At 41.3% G+C, this 23,823-nt stretch overlaps 1 protein-coding gene across 1 annotated transcript in view; it reads right to left on the reverse strand.

Moving 5' to 3' along the window:
- CDH18 (cadherin 18) overlaps positions 1–23,823 on the reverse strand; it is a 201,751-nt gene that overhangs the window by 172,708 nt on the left and 5,220 nt on the right. The window contains exon 2 of the mRNA XM_033154394.1: positions 22,322–22,815. Coding sequence (XP_033010285.1) covers positions 22,322–22,549 — 228 coding nt within the window. The 5' untranslated portion in view covers positions 22,550–22,815. The remainder of the gene's footprint in view (positions 1–22,321; positions 22,816–23,823) is intronic.

Here is a 23,823-nt window from a genome sequence, read left to right on the forward strand (position 1 = left end):
ACGTGTTCCCTACCTTGCTGGCCCTGATTAACTTCCACCTACAAAAGCTGAGGCTGCTGAACAGACTCTTGGGCTGGGGTATTGTTTAGGGTTTTTTTTTTTCTTGGGGTGGGGGTTGATGTTATTGGTATTAATTTTTGCATTATTTTAGTTCAATTTGGCTGTGATTTTTGATGTTTTATTAATTCTTAATAATTGCTTTTGTTCTGTTGTAATTATGTATTTGTTCATGTTGTAAGCTGCCTTGATCTTGGGTTGAGCTCTGGGAAGATGGCATGCAAATATGTGTGTATGTATGTTTTGAAAGGTGCCAGTGTTGCCTGTGGTACAGAAGCTGTGAGCCATGAAAGCAAGCCCTGTGTCAATTAATTTTCACACGGCCAATTCTGCCTGCTTTCAGGACTTTCTCATCACTCTCTGAAGAAACAATCCAGATGGCATAAAAAACGAAGTTTACACTGCTTAAAAACTACATCACCTGGGTCTAAGGGATGAAATAGGCCAAGAACTCTGAAGTTTAGCTTCCCTAGAGCCTCCCTTGTTAATGGTATTCTACTCACACAAGGGCAAAATCCATTCTGTACTGTGCAGAGGAATGGAACCAAACTAACGTGAAGATTAACTCATGCTTGGTCTCCAAGGAGGAGGGGTGGGGGATGAACTCCTGAATTCGGTACTGGAATCTCAGGTGAATAAACACAGGGAGGGATTACAGATGCCAACAAATATCCAGGAGTTAGTGAAACCCAACACTGCATTCCTCCCTTGGTGAAATCCCAACAAGTGAAGGGAATCAAATTGAGGAATTTAAAGCAAGGAGACAAGACAACGCTGAAGGATTCTCAGAAGCTTAAAAAAGTCTCTCCCTTCCCCCAACAGCAGTTGCTGCCAAGCAAATAAATAAATAAATCCGCACCTTCAAGAACAACAAATAATAGCCCAAGAGACAGCTGGAGCAAGGCAAAGGGGGGGACGGATTTAAAACTAACTCTTTCTGTGGTGAAGCAAAGAAGCTGTCAAGCAGCCACAATGTCATATTCAGCAGCTGCATATAATCTAAAACATTCTTCTCCTGAAATATATTTTTTTGGACAATGATTCTTACCAGTCCCAGTCTGCATGGCCAATGGTCACAGATGAAGGGAGCTGTAGTGCAATAATGTCTGGAAGACACAATTGTGTCCCACAGTTCAGGACCAGTTCACGTGAACTAGGATGGTTGCTTCATAGATGAAGAAGCGGGGAGGGAGAATACACTCGTCTACACACACACACACACACACACACAGAAACAAAAGCTCTCTCCTTCAGGAAAATTATGATTATCTAGATCCATTCTAGTCTAGTTTCAAGCCTGGTTTTAGCACTGAGAAAGCCCTTCAGCAATATATCAAGTGTGAAATGATTACAGAAGTGGGCTAGTCCCCCTTTTTCCATGTAAATTAAAATCTGGGTTGTCTTTCTTCTTTTTAATATACCAGGCACCCAACAGACTTGTGCCCATATGTGCACTCCAAATCTCCAATGAAGGTCTCTGTGCTCACACCCATTTGTGCAGCTAAGTCACTTCATAGGAACCCGAACCCTAGAATATGGTCAGAAGACACATGAGGTTACTGTCTTGTTGAATAAGCAGTCATCCTATCCTTTTCCAGAGTAGGTCTCAGGAGGGCTTTAAAAATTTTTGGTTCATACTGCAATGCAAACTCTCTCACAATTAACTACGCAAAATCAAAGATTCTAATTTTTTCGAAGAGCCGGAAACTTTATAACTGGAGAATTGATGGGAGGGCCATTGAACAAGTTTACAGATTTCAATATTTGGGAGTCTGGTTGCAACACAATCTGGGGTGGAAGGCCCATGTAGCTTATGTTCCAAACAGAGCCAAAGCTATTTCCTGGGCAATTTTGCAATTCTTTTTTACTGAGGGGGCCCTTCACATTCCATCAGCGCTGAAAGTGTTCAAGGCCAAGGTGATCCCGACAATTGCTTATGCCATCTCAATTTGGGGGACTTTCGTTAACCTATCCCACCTAGAGGTTATTCAAAATCAATTTTTAAGAAGGTTACTGAAATTACCCAACTGTGTGAGTAATGCTGCGATACGCATGGAACTTAACACCATATCCCTAGAAAATGCCCTGTGGAAGTTTATTCTTTGCCACTGGTTATCACTATGGCACAATCTCCCAAACCTGTACTTGATACAATGTATGTGGAGGGATGATTTCCAGAGCCCGTGGGTAAAAGCATTACAACTGAAAATCATGGCAATGGGAATCTCCCCATTTAAACTACTGGAGCAGGATATAGTTCCTGCTAAAAGAACAGTAATGGGTAGATTAGAGGAGATGGACTTGCAGCAGAAAATGGTGTTGGGTAGTGGTACCTGTTCACCCCTAAACCTTGGTTTACTACCCCCCCTAAAACTCCCAAATTATTTGAATTCCTTAACTTCCTCAGCTCATAGATATGCCTTTATAAAGGCAAGATTTAACACCTTCCCATCCAACGTGTTGGGAAATAGATTCTCCAATGGACAAATATCGCTCTTATGTGACTGTAATTGCAGAGCACCAGAATCATTGTATCACATAATCTTTGATTGTGCTCTTCACTCATCGGCCAGGAGTAAGTTTCTTGCTCCATATTTAAAGGGAATTGCCGATGATTCGAACGAAGCCAAACTGAGATACCTACTGAATGATGAAGACCCTCCAAGATCACTTACGGTTGCCAGATTTCTGATCACCGTCCTATCCCAAAAGAAGAAAAACGGACTTCTGGGCGGATTGGATATTCCTGTTAAATCATGACTTAGGATGTAATTATGTGTTACCTTAATTGATGCTTTTATAATTTTTTATAGTTTTTATAGTTTTTATAGTTCTTTCTTATAGTTTTTATAGTTTTTTATGATTCTATAATTTTATAAATAGGGGGTGATGTTTTATGTTGTAAATTTACTGCTTAGTCTGTTACTTTAAAGTTCTTTCGAAGTCCTAAGTAGAAAGGCTAAGTACACATATGTTGTATGTCATATGTTGTTTGAAAAATCGTGTGTGATGGGCCAATGGCTGTAATAAATATCTATCTATCTCAGGTTGAATAAGCAGGTGCTAACAGATTTTGTTGTTGTTGTTGTTGTTTATCTACCCATGATTCTGAAATAGCCTATTATAAATGATTCCCATGTCACTGTTATTTGTGGGAGTTATTTGAGAGAACACTTACATGAGCTAAAACAATTCTGTGGGAATTCACTCTTCAAGGAAATAGATAAGCCATATGGGTCCAGCTTCCAACTTCCCTCAAAAATACAACCACCTTTGTCCCTCAAATCAATGGTGTGTGCGTGTAAGTATGCTATTGTTATTTATATTCTGAGAAATCTATTCTGGAGGTGCTTAAACACATTATTTTTGTAAACAGCTTAGAAACTACAGTAGTTAAGTGGCACGTAAAATGCTTAAAGAAAACAAAATAAATAAAATTAAAATTGTCTGCTAATTTGGACCGGTTGAGAGTTTATCAAATGAAGCTCAATCCGGATAAGACTGAGGCACCCTTAATGGATGGTTCCCTAGATGGGATAGGTAGGATTCAACTTGATCTGGAGGGGGGTTTACTCCCCCTAAAAGAGCAGGTAAACAAATTGGAAAAATTAGGAAGCGAGAGCATCAAATTGACAGATTTGTCTATCCTTATTTTATCCTTTATTTTGTCCATCCTCATCTTATGTCGGCCTTTTCCTCCCAATTCCATACTGCTACTTTTGTTCCAGCCAGGAGCCACAGAGAACTCACCTTCAAAATTCACAGTATGTCTTTTTCCTTAACAACCATAATGCGACAAAGTTTTAACGTTAGCTTCCTACGCTTCACAGTCGAATTCCCCAGCTCTTAAACTCCCTCTTTTTATATAAGTTTCCTGAATGTTCAGCGTGTAACAGAGCATCCATCAAGCTATAATTCGAGAAGTAATGTTTATGATCTTTTATTCCCCTTGAAAGATGCCAGCTTCTCCTACCAGACCTCATCAATCCACAGAACTCTCAATAATAGAAGCCTCTCTAAACACTGAACTGGAGAAGGACTAAGACACACAGAATTGTGGTTAGAATAACTGGACTTGAACCAGGGATATCTGAGACTAAATACGTACTTAGCCATAAAGCTTTTGATGAGTCACACACACATCTGGCTCCAACTACCTCATTCAGTTGTTGAGAGGGGATAACATGGGGTGGCTCTCATGTTTTGCCACACTGTGTTCCTTAAAAGCGATGGGGTATAAAAGTGAAAAAGTATGTATACCTGTACACAGGGCCCTGTACCCATACTGGGTTGGCATGAATGCCTACATGCAAAGAAATACAAACATGATTCAATGAAATCCTGGTAACATCCCCTTCCCAAAAGAATCCCAATGCATTTTCCCAGTGAATCAGGAACAGAATCCTAATGTTCTCCTCTGTTCCTTCCCTAGGTAATCTGTATGCAGGTGTGAGGGAGAAATGGATAAGCACAGGATAGTGTGTGCAGGCTTGCCATTCCCAAGAACTGTTCATATGAATTCCAATAGAGGAAAATAGGGTCTGATGAGTGCCATTCCAATCATTCGATGCCTTTGTGCTTTACCTGATGCCTTTGTGCTTTACCTGATCAAGGGAAGTAATAGTACCACTATATTCTGCTCTGGTCAGACCTCATCTGGAATACTGTGTCCAGTTCTGGGCACCACAGTTCAAGAAGGATACTGATAAGCTGAAACGTGTCCAGAAGAGGGCAACCAAAATGGTCAAAGGCCTGGAAACAATGCCTTATGAGGAACGGCTTAGGGAGCTGGGTATGTTTAGCCTGGAGAAGAGAAGGTTAAGGGGTGATATGATAGCCATGTTCAAATATATAAAAGGATGTCATATAGAGGAGGGTGAAAGGTTGTTTTCTGCTGCTCCAGAGGAGCCGACACGGAGCAATGGATTCAAACTACAAGAAAGAAGATTCCACCTAAACATTAGGAAGAACTTCCTGACAGTGAGAGCTGTTCGGCAGTGGAATTTGCTACCAAGGAGTGTGGTGGAGTCTCCTTCTTTGGAGGTCTTTAAGCAGAGGCTTGACAGCCACCTGTCAGGAATGCTTTGATGGTGTTTCCTGCTTGGCAGGGGGTTGGACTGGATGGCCCTTGTGGTCTCTTCCAACTCTATGATTCTATAATTCCCTGCCCAAGATCCTATTTATGTATATTCAGCAAGTGCTTCTTCTATATGACCAGTGCATTTTTCCTAAAAAAAAAAGAATATGTTTAGGGGTACTCTCCGTTTCCTACTCATATTGAAATATTGCCCATCAATGAGGCCAAACTTAAATTCAGCAAATGTTTAGGGGTATGTGTACCCCTGCGTACCCCCAGAAAAAAGCACTGCACATGACTATGTAAAAACAGAAGCCCCTATCTGCAGTCTGAAGTGGCACCATCCAGAAAAAAGGTTTACCATTTATTTCTATCGAATGTATCAACTAGTTCTAAGAGATAGGAAAAGGTGAAGAGGGGAGACTGAAGAAGCAGTGTTTGGAGCACCTTTCACCTCGTGCATTTTGCCTTAAGGTAAGGGCTATTGGCCAGGATGTATAGAACCACACCCAGAAAAGTTGTTACTCTTCTCAAAAGAAAACATTGGCTTCCATCAGAATTCCTTTAATGTTTTACTGGGAAATGACATCCAAATGCACTTTCAAGATTTCACTTTAGGTCAAGACTGGGTGATAGACAAGGGGTGGGTTTATCAATATATTTTAGACTCCTTTAGTATTCCCCACTGATGTTTCACTCCCAAGTTCAATTCCACATTCGTTTCAGGAGAAATGCCTGTGGCAACTCTAATCCTGAGTGTTGTCCTCCTAACTGCACTGAACCATCCAATTTTGAAAGGAAGGAATTCATGGACTTCCCCCAACCGTGAACAGAATTCTGTTTTTGCTCTGGCAGCATAGTCCTATCTGACAATACCTTTGGAGAATTTACATACTTCTCTGTCTTGATGTTTAGTAAGTCATCAGTAAACATGGACACTCTTGCATTTCAACAGGGCTCTTGTCCCTCCCCACCTAAATTATGCTTGAGCCACTGGGGTGTAGCAAAAACAAAACAAAAAAGGCTCTTCCATAGATATGTCCCTCACCGGTAAATTTTGTCCCCCGGTGCCTCGTCAATTTTTATTGTAATTAAAAATAGCGTAAGTGCCCTTGAACATAAAACGGATGTGTTTGTGAGCATTTTACCTAATTTTGATACAACAATTGAAAGAAGCCATGCATGCAAAGGATCTAATGAGGTGAGGAAGCAATTACAGAGAAGTCAAGATGTTTCAGATCTGGCTCATGAATCATTACCTTCTGTACAGAGTAACATAAACAAACTACCCAGAGAAATAGAGGAGAAGAATCATACTCATAGATAGACATTTTTCTCCTCTAATAGTCAAGGATGTAAGGGAGAGAATATATACAAAGTTCTTGATGCTCAACGTCTGTGTTCCTGCATTAATTCTTGATCCTTTTTGTTCCAGGTCAGTTAAGCATGGCATCCTCTTTGCCTTTTATTTAGCAGAAAATCTGCCAGTTTTCAGGCATGCAAATAGGCCTGGCAGAAAATCAGGGTTTTGCATAATGTCTGCTTACATCACAAAAACGCTGATGGTTCCCAAAAGAAGAAGAAAACAATAATAATTCCTTTGGTAGTTCTTAGGTCGAAAATGACTTTGAGAAGCTCTTTCACATTTGAAAAGGTACCTTTCCCTCTTCTCAGCTTACAGATGGCATCACTCTCACCCTCACTAGGAAAGTGATTCCATAGCATATAATCATTTATGGGTGAAAAAAGTCAGAAGTTTCCCACTAGCTTTTGCTGTCACTTCCTATGGACTCTCTATAGAGCTGGGCATTTTGAAAAAAGTCAGATACATAAACTCCCTGATCTTGGGTCATACATATGCAAAAAAGGGCTTTACTGCAATTTCATGTTAGTGGTGCTATGTACATTTTCCCTAGTTTCCCTAGTTTGAATGCTAGGTTTTTCAGTTGGGCGGTGAGAGGAACATGGATGGCATAATCCCACCTTCAACTCTCCTTTCCTTCCCTCAAACAGTTAACCAGTGCTGTTTTCATATGTATTTCTACCTTCTTACATACTGGAATTTCATATCCGGGAGACTTGCCAGGCAAAAGTTCATAGCCAGTTTTGCAATGCAGATCTCAATCATCAATGTTCATCACAAACATCATTTGTGACTTGTTTAACTGCATCTTGTCCATTCAGTCACTACTTTGTTTTTCACAGGTCCCTGCTTGGGACTATTATCCAGAAAAGTGAATGTGTGGTTTGAGCGGTGGAAGCAGAAAATCACAAATACTGTATTGACAGCACTCCCTACAAGTACTTACTCCCATTGGGTTTGGGTATCAAGCTAGAACCACAGTAGACCTCCAATTTCTATATTGGTTATCTAGTATGTAATGTTCTTGAATTCAGATACAGGCAGAATCTGGGGAGAAACCACGGAATACCAGTTAATTTTAAAATGCCCTCCAAAACCCACCTCCCCAACACCCCATAAAGGGATGGATCCCAATCCATTATGAAAATGCTGTGCACATTCAGCATGACAAATGAGATGTCCTAAGCCACTTTGGAAGCTGCATTGCAAATCGGGGCAAGTGGATAGCAAAAAAAACACATCCCCATCTTGCCAAATAAGAGAGTCTGGGAGCACGTCTTAAGGTTGTCTTGCATTTCCCATGTTCCAATGTTGTGAGCGGGCAGCATTTTCACCCCACCGCCTCAATACCAGAAGTGACAGAAATATGCAGGGTGGTTTTATACAAAGTGGCCTTTGTTCATATGTACCGAGTAGGTCAAGGGCAAAAGGGGCCAATAGGGTCTTCACATGCAGGCTGGGAGCAAATTGCTACTCCAGGTCCCATGATCTGGTTTTTGCAATATTTTTACAGCAAAATGAAGCCCCTAAATCCATTGGAAACCATAGCTAGTAACAAGCCACCGTTAACATCAATTCCCATCTTCAAACTGGAATCCTGTTCATGACTCCTCAGAAGTTCCTCTGAGCTAAAACTGACTCAATTCCCTGTTTTGCACTGTTCCTACTATGTGCTGCTTATAGCCTAGAAACTCACGTACCAACTTCTGGCTGACCACTTATGGATCCAAGACCATTCCTTTGCAGAAATTATATTATTTTGTCTAGTCTCTATCAATTTTGAAAAGGCACATTACTTAGCCGGACTCTTTGCTACATGTTATGCCTTCTTGCAAAGCAATATTCTTGGGTTTCAGACAAGTTTTCATTTTCATTTGGAAACACAATCACCTCCTGATCAAAGAACATCCCCTTAGGAAGCAAGATGAGCATTGTGCATTAATCTTCCATTATCAGTCCAACAGTTTGCAATCGCCGAATACTGTAAAATGCAGCACCTTCAAACTTACTGCTACTGGATCACTGATGGATGGTAAACACTTTAACATTCATTTCCTTCTGAGTAGCAGCTGGCTGGATGGAACTCATTGTGAAAGTAGATTTCTTACTTCCAAGCCACTTATTTTTGCCAAATGGAAGCATCTCTCAAAAAGCCTCTTCCATCACCAAACTAGAGTTTAGCTGATATGACTGTAGCCCAAGTTTTATCTGCAGGGTTTTTTTTTAAATGCATATTTAAACGCATGCTTAAATATGTATTTATTGCAAATATGTGTTTATATTTAAGCACATATTTTGTCTCAATCTATGCATTTCTGAAGGTAAGATACAAATGATGTTTATACACTTTAAAAATGCAGGCCAACCAAAATTCTCCCTCAGATCTAAATCCTAAAGGAGCAGGGTAGGAATCTCTCATAAGGTTTTGCCTTGCACTTGCCAAACTGCAATTATGAGAGAAAGCCACAACACTTACATGGGCTTAAATTAGTAATGCAGGTATATTGAGGAGCATGTTAGAAAAAGAAATAGATGTCTCGGGAGACTTGGGTCCATCAGAAATGCAAGATAATAGAAGCGGCTTTGGAAGGCATGTGGTGCTTGCATAAAATTTTCTTTTTTATTTCCCTTTTAGCATCCTGAAGTAATAAAATAATTTCTGAAGGACGTTCCCATCTTTCTTAAGCAACTAATTTTATTATTTGAAATTTAGAACTGTGTTTTTTTTACTGGATAGACTTGCTGCCAATGACTATCAGTGACTCCAAGGCTTAATTCAGAACCCTGTAATATGAAACTAATGGTAAACAGTAAAGGACCCCTGGATGCTCCGGCAGAGCGAGAAGAGCACAAGCCCTGAGGTGGCAGCACCCCCGGGCTGTGGACCCAGTGTGATGCCCCTGAAAGGGTCCAGCACACCATCAGTGCATGGGGCAGCATGCGAGACAGCGTCCCAATGGGGGTGCCGCCCTCAGGGATGAAACACGGGGCAGACCGCCCCCCGCCTCCCCTCCTACGCCACTGTCTCTGGGTTATCTGTAGTAGATCAGATTGGGGGCCTCCTGACTCCCAATATTTTAACAAGGACAATAAAAATTGTAGATAACAAATATCGGTAAATATATCTATGCCATGGTTCCCATTGACTAAGTACAGTCCTGCTAACCAGTTTTAGAGTTTTGTGTTCACATCCCTGATTTATGGTAATTCAGATGATTCTTACTCATATCTGCAGGTTATTCCAATGCTTTGTTTAAAGGATGCAGCAGATAATTAGCTGCACCCGCTGAGACACCATTTTGCCCCTGGTTCTGGTTGGTGGACCTTGGAGAAGGGATGGAGAGACCAGCCCAATTTCATTCCATTTCATCCCACTATGTGGATTTTAAAAAAGAGGGCATAAAAAGCTCAAATTTAAATTGTATGCATTATTATATGCATTGCTGTACATATTTGTGTGCATTCCCTCAATATGCTTTCCCCATAAGGTACACATTTTTTACCGTAAAATACATATTCTTGTGCATACTTTTTGCATACTGAAACTACATTGCAAAATCTGGAGAACTGCATAAGCCGATTCAGAGTTGCATTCTGGATTGCAAGCAAGTCTGGGTTGCTCTAAGCAGATGTACGCAGTTGTGGACTTGTAGTAGGGGTTGGAATAATCACTTTTTGTAACTATTTTTTGGCATTTAGTACATTAACCTTGTTCTAACAGCTTTAAAATATATCTGTAGGGAAGTTTTCTTCCACTCCAGGAAGAAAAATTCCTAAAGCTCGTGGAAGTATATTTAACAAAGAATGTCTGCAATCAGTCATGGTCCAGAACCTAGTCACATGCCTGGATTCTCTCTCTCAGGCAAATATATCCACAGAAAACTACAGCATGAGAATTACTATGATACAGCAATTATTAGCACATCATTCCAAAAGCAATTGAACCTGTTGCAGTTAAAGGTCTAGAATGTAATATAACATTATTTCCAAACACCTTTGATTTTAATGGATTATAAAATAGTTTATTTGCCACAACACTACAAAACATGCATGCCGTCCACTGCTTCCAAGAAAATCATCTCACTCTTTATAATGCAGTCCATCTTGTACACCAACAGAATAGATGAGTTAAAGTCATTTTTTACTCCCCCCCCCTGCAAAAAGCATCTAAAAAGGAAATAACATTGTACTCGTTCACTTCTTACCAAACTTCCTTCACTCCTTCCTAAAATTCATGTCAATGACTTGGGCGCTACATCTTGCCTCTCCTTAACATTATGCCCACCCAAAATACAGGCTGCTGCTGAAAAAAAGGAGCATAAATTAATTTCAGAGGTGATGTGAATCCACTGCTAGCTAACGCTGTATTTTCATTTTCCCACTTTTAAAGAAGGTTGACCTTTACAGATTTGATGTGATAACAGCTTTCCATTACATTTAGCATGATTTAGATAAGAGGTCACTTTGCTGTCATGCCCAATCATCTAAACCATAATTTAGTATGAAATGCATGGACAATAAGGAGGGAGGTGAGGAAAGCTAACGTCAAGTGATAAAACGAATGTAGGTAATAAAGCTTCGAAAATCTGACAATGGGTTATGTAGAGAGTGGTGGAATCATAAGGTCTCAGACTTAAAATGTTAAAGGTAAATTTGAGGTGCGACATTTCTGATGTATTTCATCAGTACAGCTGCTCCTACAAGCACTGACATTAACACTACAGTCCCTGCATTGTAGAAAATCAGGTGTGGCATCATACAATTAAACCCCACTTCCTGCACAATGCTGGGGAGGAAAATTCTAGCCTGCCTTTCTACTGCCATGCTACTTTTCTACATGCAGGGTTTTTGTGTGCGTTGGGGCCGCATTCAGACATATTGGCCGCAAAGTTCAGTGACTCAAAAATACAGGGATAATTTTAACTACACAATGAGCTGTTTGTTTATAACGATGATGATGATGATAACAGCAGCAGCAGCAACAACAACAACTACAACATATTATTTATACCCCACCCATCTTGCTGGGTTTCCCCAGACACTCTGGGCAGCTTCCAACATTGCATTAAAAACAAAATAAATATTCAAACATTAAAAACTTCCCTAAACGGTTGCCTTCAGACGTGTTCTAGAAGTCAGATAGTTGTTTATTTCCTTGACATCTGATGGGAGAACGTTCCACAGGGCGGGTGTCACTACCGAGAAGGCCCTCTGCCTGGTTCCCTGTAACTTTGCTTCTCGCCATGAGAGAACCGCCAGAAGGCCCTCGGAGCTGGACCTCAGTGTCCGGGCTCAACGATGGGGGTGAAGACGCTCCTTCAGGTATACTGGGCCGAGGCTGTTTAGGGCTTTAAATGTCAGCACCAACACTTGTACACCATTTAAACCAGAGAGTTGTTTAAACCATCGACTTGATGCTTCATCTAACCCCACATTAACATTATATACTTATCCTTGCCATTCCTGCCTACCTTTTCAACAACCACTTTGTCCATTAAGCAGTTATTGTGACCTTCTACATTACTGCACTATGACACTGAAAAGCAATTAGGTTGAGTCAAGCACTGAAGATGTTTGGTTACATTTATTAAGCAATTAGCAGTCTGGAGTGGCTCTGTTGCATTGTCAACTAGCGGTGAATACCCTAACTGTGACTGTTACAAGGAATAAGCCTCGCAATAAGCGCTTGGAATAATACTGCCCAAGTAATAAACTGGAATGGCCACATTAGAGCGGGACAAATTAGTCCATTAATATATGTCCTGCTCTATATTTGCCAGCACTTTTCATGGACCTAAGAAATAGTTGTTTACCAGCCTCAAACTGTAGCCGAGAGAATAGCATACCGACATAACCTTGCTTGTTGCAATATTGCAGCAATTGTCAACAAGAATAAAGACAGGGTGCTTTTTTATGTTGCTTAAAGCACTCAAACCTTATTTTAAGTGAAACATTCTTTCCTCTTCAGCTGACCATTTTACGGAAGTCTCAGGTGTGCTTCTTTGCCCTTCCTGTCTTACTAGTGGTTGTTTCTTAAAAGGTAAATAAAAGTGATTTCTCAATCTACAACTGAAGAGGAACATGGCTGGAACAAAATAATCTCACAGCCTTTTTCTTCTGAGTTACTTTTAGCTGTCATACTGCTATGAAATCTAGGACACCATATACATTTGCTTATACCAGCTTTGAAATACTAGCAAACACTTTACTACTTAGAGTAGGCCTCTTCATACTGTGAACTATCACACCCAAACCAGGGAATCTATACTAGCTCACCATGTTTAGGAAAAGGGAGATATCAAGTCCTTTGCAGACTTCCAAACAAGGCTGGCAGGCTGTGAGCAGACTGATGGGTCACAAGCTAGACCAGCTCATAGTACGGAACAGCAACACATATTCTGGTACCACTTTTCCTGGCTATGGAGATAATGAACAGCACCCAGGCTGGAGCCTAAAGGGGTCATACTTCCATGTGTAGTCCTCTTTCTGTCCCTTAAAAAATCTTATTCGGTAGCTCTTCTGCACCACTCAATGGAAGTGATTGTTAAGTATAATTGTTCAATTGACACTGAAATGGAGAATGCCTATACATATATTGCTGAAAAAGTTTAACATTGGAAAATTCCATTGATTATTAACTGTTGGTGTTATCTGCTAGCACTCATGTGAGTGTTTAACCTTGGATCATGTGATTAAGGTATTGAATTACAAATCTCAATTTTTAAATGGAGTTGCCTTTGCCTTTTGTTACCAGTTAGATAAAGATGCAATAATGAGCCTCTCCAGGAGCTGTATAGCCTTAGACTGGATGCAGGCTAATGCAAGCTATGGGAGAGACAGACCTTTGATTTTTGCTCTGATCGTAATTATGTTATTTATTTAAGAAGAAAAACCTATGATTAGATAAGCATATGCTTTATAGAATTATTTGGATGTATCATTAATTGTTTCTGTACCTGTTTTGAAAAAGTTCTGGTTAGTAAAGCTTTGAATCACAATTATGTGTCTGGACAATTTTTATTCCAAAAAGAGTGAGGTTTTATGCATCCAGTTGCATCATGCTGCACAATATTGACATCTGCAATAGTGATGGTGCACAAAGATAGCCTAGGACAGTGGTGGCGAACCTTTTGGAGACCGAGTGCCCAAACTGCAACCCAAAACCTACTAATTTATCGCAAAGTGCCAACACGGCAATTTAATATGGGATAATAATTAATATACCGTAATAAAATGGGGGGGCTGCCCTGAGTTGTTGGGGGGGGGCTTGGAACACAGTTGGTTTTTTTGGGGGGGAGAAAAACACTCACACGCCTTATAAACGCTTCCTATGGCACGCGGAGGAGAAACAACACATAGAGTTTTGGGGGACATTGCCAGAGTTTTTTTGGGGGGGTTGGCAAGACTTCCAGAGCTTTTTTGAGGGGCTTGGATCACAGTAGTTTTTTGGGTGGGGGGAAAAGCACTCACACGCATTATAAACGTGGAGCAGAAACAACACATAGAGCTTGGGGAGGGTATTGCCCAGAGTTGTTGTTTTTTTTGGGGGGGTGTTGCCAAGACCAACAGAGCTTTTTGGGGGGGCTTGGATCACAGTTGTTTTTTTGGGGGGAGAAGAACACTCACACGAATTATAAACGCTTCCTATGGCACAAGGAGCAGAAACAACACATAGTCTCAAGGATCGCAGGCAGCAACCAATCAATGAAAACCCTTGACAAAGCCACCAATCACATGAACTACAGCCTGCTGGCTGTAAAAAAATCCCACCAATGGCGGGGGGCGGGGAGGCAGGAATATAGCTGCTTTGGGGAGATAAACTGCCTCTAATCTACTGCCGGCCGGGTGGGAGCAGTTTACTCACAAGGAGGCGTGGGGGGAAGATGCTGGCCAATTTGAAAACCCCAAACAACGGCACTGCTGGCGTGATGGCGCGTGCCAACAGAGAGGGCTCTGCGTGCCCACTCTGGCACCCGTGCCATAGGTTCGCCACCACTGGCCTAGGACAATGTATGGTGGTCTACAACTCTTACAGTGATTCCTGCAAGCAGGTCTTTAGAAGTGCAAACTCACATCAGCCATAATTCAACTGGATCAATACTAACATAGTTTTCAGTATTTCCCCACTTCGAACAAATCCACCACACATTGGAGACATTATCCACAGTAGGAGTGCAAACAGTGAGGTGTGAAAGTGTTATCCACTCCGGACATCAGTATTATTGGGTTCAAGTTCTGTTGCCCATCTTGGCAGGGCTGATCTTTGTGAGAGACATCAACAATGTAAAATGGGAGGGGGCAGAGACTTGCAGGGTTGTCCATAAGTTAATTGGCTGCTGCAGTTTAGAACATTTTTCATACATGACACCAAAAGTTGAGCATCACCTGTTCTGCTTGTATCATGTGTGGATGCTGGCGATGTGGGAGAGAATTCCAAAGGAAAAACCAATTTACACTGCAGCCCATTCTTTAAAGTAGCTTGTACACACAATGAAAAGAATCTGCATTGGCTGTAGTCATAGGGGGGGGAACCACATATTTCTGGAACACATAATCAGTGGTGGAACTTCATGCTCCGGCCTCAGGGGGCAGAGAGCAGGCGGGGGCGGGGCTGGTGATGCGCTGCCCACAGGGGTGTGGCACACATCCTCGGGCTGTGGTGCGCCGCCCGCAGGGGTGTGGCTGTTGCATACTGGGACAACACAGAGTGGGGCATCGTGGCAGTGAGAGCACTTTGGCAGAAACACCAGTTTGGCTTTGTTGTGCCCATGTAGTCTTGACCTCGTCAACACCCTGTCTTCACACCAGTCCAAGGACCAGCAGTAATGTCGCTGTCCAGACGCCCACTCTGGAGCCCATGTTAAATTTCTTTCCCCCCCACCACCACCCTGATAAAAGTCTAGAGCAGGCATCATCCCTAGCTAACAGGACCAGTGGTCAGGGATGATGGGAATTGTAGTCCCAAAACATCTGGAGGGCAGAGTTTGGGGGTGCCTGGTCTAGAGTAAGTTACTGATCAGGGTGAAGCCTGTAGGCCAGAGATAGCAAGCCATTCTGGGGCTGATGGGAGTTGTGCTCCAAAATAAATGAATAACTCTGGAGGGCGCTCTGTTGGCTGTCCACGCATGCAGTCTAAAAAGTTCCCAAGCCATTTAAGACAGCTTAGACACACTAAGGTTAAGGCTCCTAAGCCAATTTAACACTGGTCTAAGTGCATCATGATAGAATACCTGGCTTTCTGCAGATGTGAGGTCACAAATACCTCCACCTATAAATTGCCAAAACTAATAATTTGCTATCAAGAATCTAGTTAAACAGAACGTGAAAGACATTACTATCTGGCATTCAGAAAGAAATATATATGTGTTGTTATTTATAAATGAACACACACCTGTTTATTTGTTTAACTCAGTTGCATCTTTGTGACAGGGGTAAATCAGGGTCATCCAAAAAGCTATTTATACTATTGTGCACTGCTATTTTTTTATTTTTTATTAACGTTTCTGAATGCAACTGATGTGGTGGAAAATATCACTCACAAAACAAGGTACTTCAAGTTGACGTTTCCCTATGTGCAGAAGCACCTTAGCTGTCAAGATGTTTTTCTTCCACTACTTTGTGCATCGTACTTATCTATAGCTTACATCTTTCTCATTTATCCTTATCTGTATCTCAGTCCATAGACTGCATTATCTTTTCCATCTGCCACATGCATTTCAGAGCTCAGGTCCAAATAAAACCAGTGCATCACATATATGCTGCCTGCAGCAATTTTTGTTATTAAATACTTTGCAAGTGACATGCCAAACAAAATCATAAACCCAATACAATTGGGGTACTCACAACACTGTGATTTTTTGTTTCAACCCAACAACAAAACCAAATTAGGAAGTGTTGACCTTATGGGCTGGCGGTCAGCTACTACAAGACGCCTATGATTTAAGCAGAAAGAATGCATCTGAAGAGTCACAAAACAAAACACGTTTTTCCCCCCTAGTTGCTGATTTTTTTATATCTGCTTTTGACATTTTCGTCATTTATGCATGAATGTGCAGTAGCTTTCATCCAATGTTTCAACACTGAATTTTACCCAAAGCAAAATCTTAGTATGAATATCGAAGCTCTTGCTCAAGCCAAGTGTCCAGAGAATTTAAGGGAAGCAAAAGCCACTTCGATAAGGATAGCCAAATAACATCAATGCACATTTCTTGATCAAGCTGTGCTGCAGATATCACCTGACTCTCAGCAGCACTGAGGGTGTCCAGCTCAGAGTCAGGAGCTAGTGAAGAAACTGTTTATAAAAGTTGTCAGCATGGGACCCAAGTTGCCACTGAATTTCACTCAAAGTGAAATTTCAAGGTGAATGCAAAAGTTCCTGCTTGGCAGACATCTGGGGATTTTCAAAAGAAGGAGTCTAGCAATGTGAATTTTCAAAGGAAGCAAAAAGATTCTAGCAGTAGATATAGGTATATGGATCTGATAGACAGTGATACAATAGCAAGCCTCCAATTATAAGAATGCACATTTCCCTTCTGCAAAATATTGTCACCCCCAGATTAGAGGAATAGATAGAAAGACAGACAGACAGACCTTAACTTTTCCATATTTAAATCCGAAACTGGAGTATAAGCGGAACATCGTAAGTGCATCCTCAAACAGATAAACGCTCACCACACTGCCAAATATGAATCAGTTTTGCTCAAACCGGTGCAGCACAACTTCTTGCAGAAGTTGCTATTGAGAGAAGAATGGCAAACACTTTGCTTCCTGCTCTGCCATTTCCCCTAAAGGGAATGGAGGTTTAGCTGATATGGTCCACAGAGAAAGAATTGGAACCAGGTCAGAAGCCAAGATAAATAGAAAGAATGATTGTAGAATGGTAAGATACCAGATGCACATGAGTGGGGGGTGGGTGGGGGGATGAACAATTGCCAGTATTTCTCCAAAAACAAACAGAAAGCATCAAAAGTCGATCATGTTAGGTATGTGAAGTCATGATGGAACACATGCCATTATGAGAAATAGATTGGTCTTGAGCTATGCCAGACTAGAGCACGTGTTCCAGGAACAGCAGCTGAGATGGCTTAATTACAGAGCTGGGTATTAGATGGTGGCACTGTAATCACCACCATAAACTGGGAAAGAGGCTATTTTCAGTGTGAAAATATCAGAATGCTGTGCTTTCTGCCTTCTGTCCATCATTACACGCATGATATATATAAACCTTCACTGAGAAGATTAAAGCATTTTGTATGGTTAAAATCAATCCTTCTTACTGTCTGGTTTAAAATGAGAATATGCTATAATACCTGCTATGCAGAAACGTTCAGATACATTTAATAGACATGACTGATATCCTCTTAAGGCCATCGAGGCTAACAAATGTTGATGAATATGTTTTTTTAAAAAAACAAATCCAAATTATTTGCACTTCTTTCAGGATATATTGTCTTCACGATCCGCACCCAGTCTTAATTACATTGAAATCTTAGAGTAGCACGTTACTTTACGATTTTAAGGTCACTCTAACCATGACTTGGGAGCTTCATATTAGACTAGGGCTGGGCGATATTTGGGTTTCAACATCATGATATATCACCACCTAAACATCACAATATTTTATTATATCACAATGTCTGAAATAAGGATGGAGCTATGTAGAAGCATTGATTCAGGTTTTCCCAATTTTCCCCACATTGTGATTTTTGCATAACACCCCCACCCCCACACGCCATGATTCATAATAATAATAATAATAATAATAATAATAATAATAATAATAATAATTTATTTGTACCCCATCCATCTGGCTGGGTCTCCCCAGCCACTCTGGGCGGCTTCCAACAAAGATTAAAAATACATTAAAATGTCACACATTAAAAACTTCCCTAAACAGGGCTGCCAGGTCAACAGTTATGAAATAAATATCATGATATGGACTTCAAACCGGTTTGGGATGATATAGCACCCAGCTCTAAAACACATCATGATTCCACTTACAGGTAGGTAGCCGTGTTGGTCTGCCATAGTCAAAACAAAATAAAATAAAAAAAATTCCTTCCAGTAGTTTAGTTGGTCTCTAAGGTGCTACTGGAAGGAATTTCTTATTTTATTTTGTTTTGACATCATGATTCATTATATATTGCCAGGTCAAAAATTATGAAACTGATATCACGATATCAGTTCAAACCGGTTTGGGACGATATATCGATATATCACATAGCCTTAGTGTGTGTGTGTGTGTGTGTGTGTGTGTGTGTGTGTTGCTGAAAAAGTAGCTGGGGTATAAGTAGCAAGGGATATAACTCTTGGCCTCTGCACCCCATCTGCAATCTAAATCCTCACACATACATTGTTGTTGTTCAGTCGTTCAGTCGTGTCCGACTCTTCGTGACCCCATGGACCAGAGCACGCCAGGCACGCCTATCCTTCACTGCCTCCCGCAGTTTGGCCAAACTCATGTTAGTAGCTTCGAGAACACTGTCCAACCATCTCATCCTCTGTCGTCCCCTTCTCCTTGTGCCCTCCATCTTTCCCAACATCAGGGTCTTTTCTAGGGAGTCTTCTCTTCTCATGAGGTGGCCAAAGTACTGGAGCCTCAACTTCAGGATCTGCCCTTCTAGTGAGCACTCAGGGCTGATTTCTTTGAGAATGGATAGGTTTGATCTTCTTGCAGTCCATGGGACTCTCAAGAGTCTCCTCCAGCACCATAATTCAAAAGCATCAATTCTTCGGCGATCAGCCTTCTTTATGGTCCAGCTCTCACTTCCATACATTACTACTGGGAAAACCATAGCTTTAACTATACGGACCTTTGTCGGCAAGGTGATGTCTTTGCTTTTTAAGATGTTGTCTAGGTTTGTCATTGCTTTTCTCCCAAGAAGCAGGCGTCTTCTAATTTCGTGACTGCTGTCACACATACATACAAAACTGCTATTACTGCACAGGTTTTCCACTTTGGGGTTAATAGCACCTTTGTGTCTAACAGACTCATCTGGTGCTCTCTTTAATGTATTTTTAGTGATAGAAAAATACATTTTTTGTTCTCCTAGGCCATTCAACTCCTCTCTAGTGCCCTTCACCAACCTGGTGCCCACCATAGGCGTTATAGGCCAAAACATCTGCAGAGCACTAGGTTGGCAAAGGATGCTTTAAAATCATTGATACTATTTGGTTTTGGCTTCTGCAAAATAAACAGCAATTTGGATGGTTTTAGCTTTTGTAACTGTGAGCTTCGTTGGATGGTTTCCTGGAATTTGATTTGTGGCTGTCCCTGGTCACTTCCAGACAACCTGTTTACTGAACATTCCTCCTGACTTGTTTACAGGGAGGTAGCGGCTATTACATCAAGCCCAAAGTTCCATTTCCCCATCAGTTTCCTCACCACAAAATGTTCCGTTTTGGTGAGAGGTTGAGTTTGTTGCACAAGAGCTCCATATCAGCATTAATTGTGCAATCTGTATTTGTCAGTATGGGACTGAATCCCACCTGGAAAGAATAATGTTCTAGATAGAAGCACTCTCTGTTGGATTTTACGGCCAGGTTTTATTGTTTGGCTATTGCTGGGGTTGGTTTTCTTGATTTATGATTTTCTTGAATTATGTGGTATGTTTTAGCATTGCCCACTTTACTATTCATGTCACCCAGATAATATTTCTTATTAGACTACTCATAATCTAGAATATATTTATTAGTTAGTTAGTTTGTTTATTATTGGGGGTTTAGAGATTGAAGTTGCAGTGAGGGGCAAAAGGTTGCATCTCCTCCTCCCCACCCACCACAGTCCTACTTTTTCAGAGAAAGAAAGGCAGCGCTCCCACATGACATCTAGTTTGGCTATATAAACAAGCTCTTTCAAAGACAAGTTGGGTGGTACTGTAATCCTTGGGGGGGGGTGATTGCTACTGCTTCACAGAGGGGATTGGGGTTCTCTCCCCTGATTTTGCATCATTTTTTGGGGGGGTGCTCTGTCCCCATGCAAACTACCAGAATTACTTCACTCCCATTTGCTTGCATTGGATTGGGGTGAATATATTGTGGAACCTCATTTTCTAAACAGTCAGATTTTGTGTACTCCGGAAAGGAAATCTAAGGGTCAAAGGCTTGCATCCAAATCAGACTCAGATCTTCCAAACTCCCCAAGTCTGAGCCTGAACTAAGCTTGGATGAACTCTCCCACCATGCCTAGTGGAAACCCTATATGATGGATGGTACATAGGTCTTCAGATGGTAATTTAGGAAACTGTGATGATGTTTTCAGATGACAATCCAGGAAGCAGACTAATCACTACTTTGATTGCTGACGTATTATTACATCTTCTTTTTATGTACGCAAAATAATTCTGCTCTTGTGGTGGTCTGCTGCAAAGTGGGTATGACAAAAATATATGGAGGACTTTCAGATATGCAACACATCAGCAGCATTGATGGAGAATAAAGCACTGAGTTTAATGACTGGTTGGAAAGGTCAATGCCATCAATGAGAAATTATAAGGAACTGCCCATAGTTCTTTTACTTATATGCCTGGCGTGATTATTTCCCATAAAATTAGCAGCAAAGCTAACCTAGTAAATATATGTTGCCATCAGTTATGGAGAACAGAATGTATGGATTAACTGACTGACTGATTGGACAGGTCAATTGTCTCAAGTAGGGACCTGCAATTACAGGGGACTACCCACAGTCCACTCCTTTCTTTCACATATCTAGCATAACTATTTCTTGTAAAAATGAGCAGCACAAAACTAGCACATATATTCTTTAGTGTTGGGGAGCAGGCTATTTGTCATGAACCCCCTGACATACAAACACACACATCTATACAACAGTGAGGGGCAGCAATGCTCACACAATCTCCCATCGCCGGTGGCATTGGGGTTTGCTCAGGAAGGAGAGGAGAAAGATGTTGATAGCAAGACTGTCATGGGGCAACCAGACTATAGAACCAGACTGGATTTGACAGTGAATTTGAATTGTGCTTACCTTGCCACAGTCGCAACCCTCCCCACTCATGGTAAATTGCAGTAATGCTGATGATGAAAGGCCAGGTTAGCAATGATGCCCCTCTTTCCTACTTCTCGCTCTACATTAGAGGGAGTTAGACAGGATGTCTTCCAGATGACTGGGCTTAGGAGGCCCTTGGTCTCTAAGCCATTGGGTTAAAGCAGGGGTGGGAACCTGTGGTCCCTCAAGTGTTAATGGCCTTCTCAACATGAATTCTTTCCCAAATGAGTTTATGATAGTGATGAATCAAGCCCGCAGTAGATCTGGAACTGATGACCAGGCAATAATTGTACACCTGCTTCTGATACTTTGAACTATTGTGTTCTCATAACAAAAGAAAATGGGTCGTGTGAGACACAGGCCTACCCAACCCTCAATAAATCTACATTGTATTCCAATGCCTCCTTGGTCACACAATATAATCTCCCACCCCCATTTCTTTCTGAGTATAGATTGTGAGGTCATGGATACTGTAGACATATTGCAGAGGGATTTCCAAGTCAACACATCCAGGAAATGTAAATTTGGTTGTGCATATTGGAAGATAACTGGGAAACTGATAATTGGTGAAACTGGTTACATACATGTTTGTATAGAGGAGATGTAAGTTTTTTAAAGAAAAAATATTATGTATTTGCTATTGTTTTATAGGTTTCATACATGTTATGAATGCTCTTAACAAATTTGATATTAGTTTAAGAAACAGTTGTTTCTTGTTCTGATAACTGTGTGCCCCAACTGTTTGAGGGCCAACAGAGCATTAGGTTGTTTGCGGTGCATACAACATTTGCAAAAAGAAAAAAAAATAAATACTCATTACCTTTCCAACATACTGAGGATCTGGTCCAAAGTGCTCTTCTAAAACAAAGAACTGGTTCCAAACCCATCCGCGTTTGGGACGATGGTGAACTTCCGTTTCCCCCTCTATATGTTTGGTTTGGTTTCTGGTCACCTTGATGGAGCCATGGTGTGCAGTTCCACAACACCTCTGCACAAAACAGAGACAAACTAGGACTGGGCAGATACAAGATGTGCTCGTAATTCTCATTGTAGGATCGCTTTCCAGTTCAAGGTGTTTTCGTCCCCTTTCACCTCTTTCGCCTTCCCGCTATAATCCGTTAGTAGGCTCCCATGGAGGAAGGAAATAACTGATTTAACAAAACAGTCCAGAAAGTTTCTTTTAGCCTGTCCATGGTTCAGCTCCTCATTGGTCAGAGACTGAGTTCATTTACATCATGAAAAGCAAAGTGAGGAAGAGGCTGGGGTTTATTCTGCGATCTTCACAATTGACTGTTGGAGCCACACATTTTATACCTAATGGAATGAAAAGGAGAGAGAAAAACACTTTAACACATCACTAAGAACAGTAATTTCAGATTTTTGACCTGCAGTAATGATGTACTTATTACCGCATTAACAGGTTCTGCCAAGAGAATGCCCTACAGCAACCAACGTTCTTTTTAACCTTTCATAGAAACTGTGTGTGTTTATGCATCTTAAAATTAGTGTAGTGTTTCAATAGGTGCAGGTGGCAAAGAGCAGACTAGCACAATATCTTAAAAGTGTGTGAAGCTTTGATACAGGAAATTTATTTTATGTTTTATTTATGAAGATTTATAACCCATCCAAAGCCCTGCAGCTCGGGCCAGCTAATACAATTTCCTTATCTCGTGCATTCTTCACGAACCTTGTCAAGTAGGCGGCTTTCTAATCACGCTCCCATGAGTGCAGTTCATGCCATTCCATCTCAAGAGAGATTAGTAGTACTAGGAAAAGTGCAGAGACACTCAGAACAAACACCCTGGGGTGTATCACACTTTCCACATTAGCATAATATGGCTGAGGTCTATAAAATCATGCTTGGCTAATCGCAAGCACTTGTGAACACCTTGTTATTTGAGTGATCTTGTCTTGTTGGGCCTCTGAATTGATTAGTGCCCCTCGCCCCTGCCATCAGGAGATGACTCCTTGGCCATCCTACCATCCTATGTCACAAAAAAACAAAGTTCTGCTAGTTCTGCTGACAATCAGGGCACATAGAGAGAGAGAGAGAGAGAGAGAATCTGAGATCCTGGGACACAAGTTTCCTGCACTGTAATGTTTTGAGTACTGTATATTCTGGCACATAAGACTACTTTTTAATCCAGGAAAATCTTCTCAAAAGTCGGGGGTCGTCTTATATGATGGGTGGAGAATCTGCGGTTTTTTCATGAAGCATCGGGGGGGGGGGGAGAGAGAGAAGGGCAGGCTTTCTGGGTTGCTGTTGTTCTTAGCAGCTGTAAGTCTATGCTACTGCTCCCTACTCCAATACAGCAGGGAAAT

Source organism: Lacerta agilis, chromosome 7 (assembly GCF_009819535.1).
Source record: "Lacerta agilis isolate rLacAgi1 chromosome 7, rLacAgi1.pri, whole genome shotgun sequence".
Lineage (NCBI taxonomy): Eukaryota > Metazoa > Chordata > Lepidosauria > Squamata > Lacertidae > Lacerta > Lacerta agilis.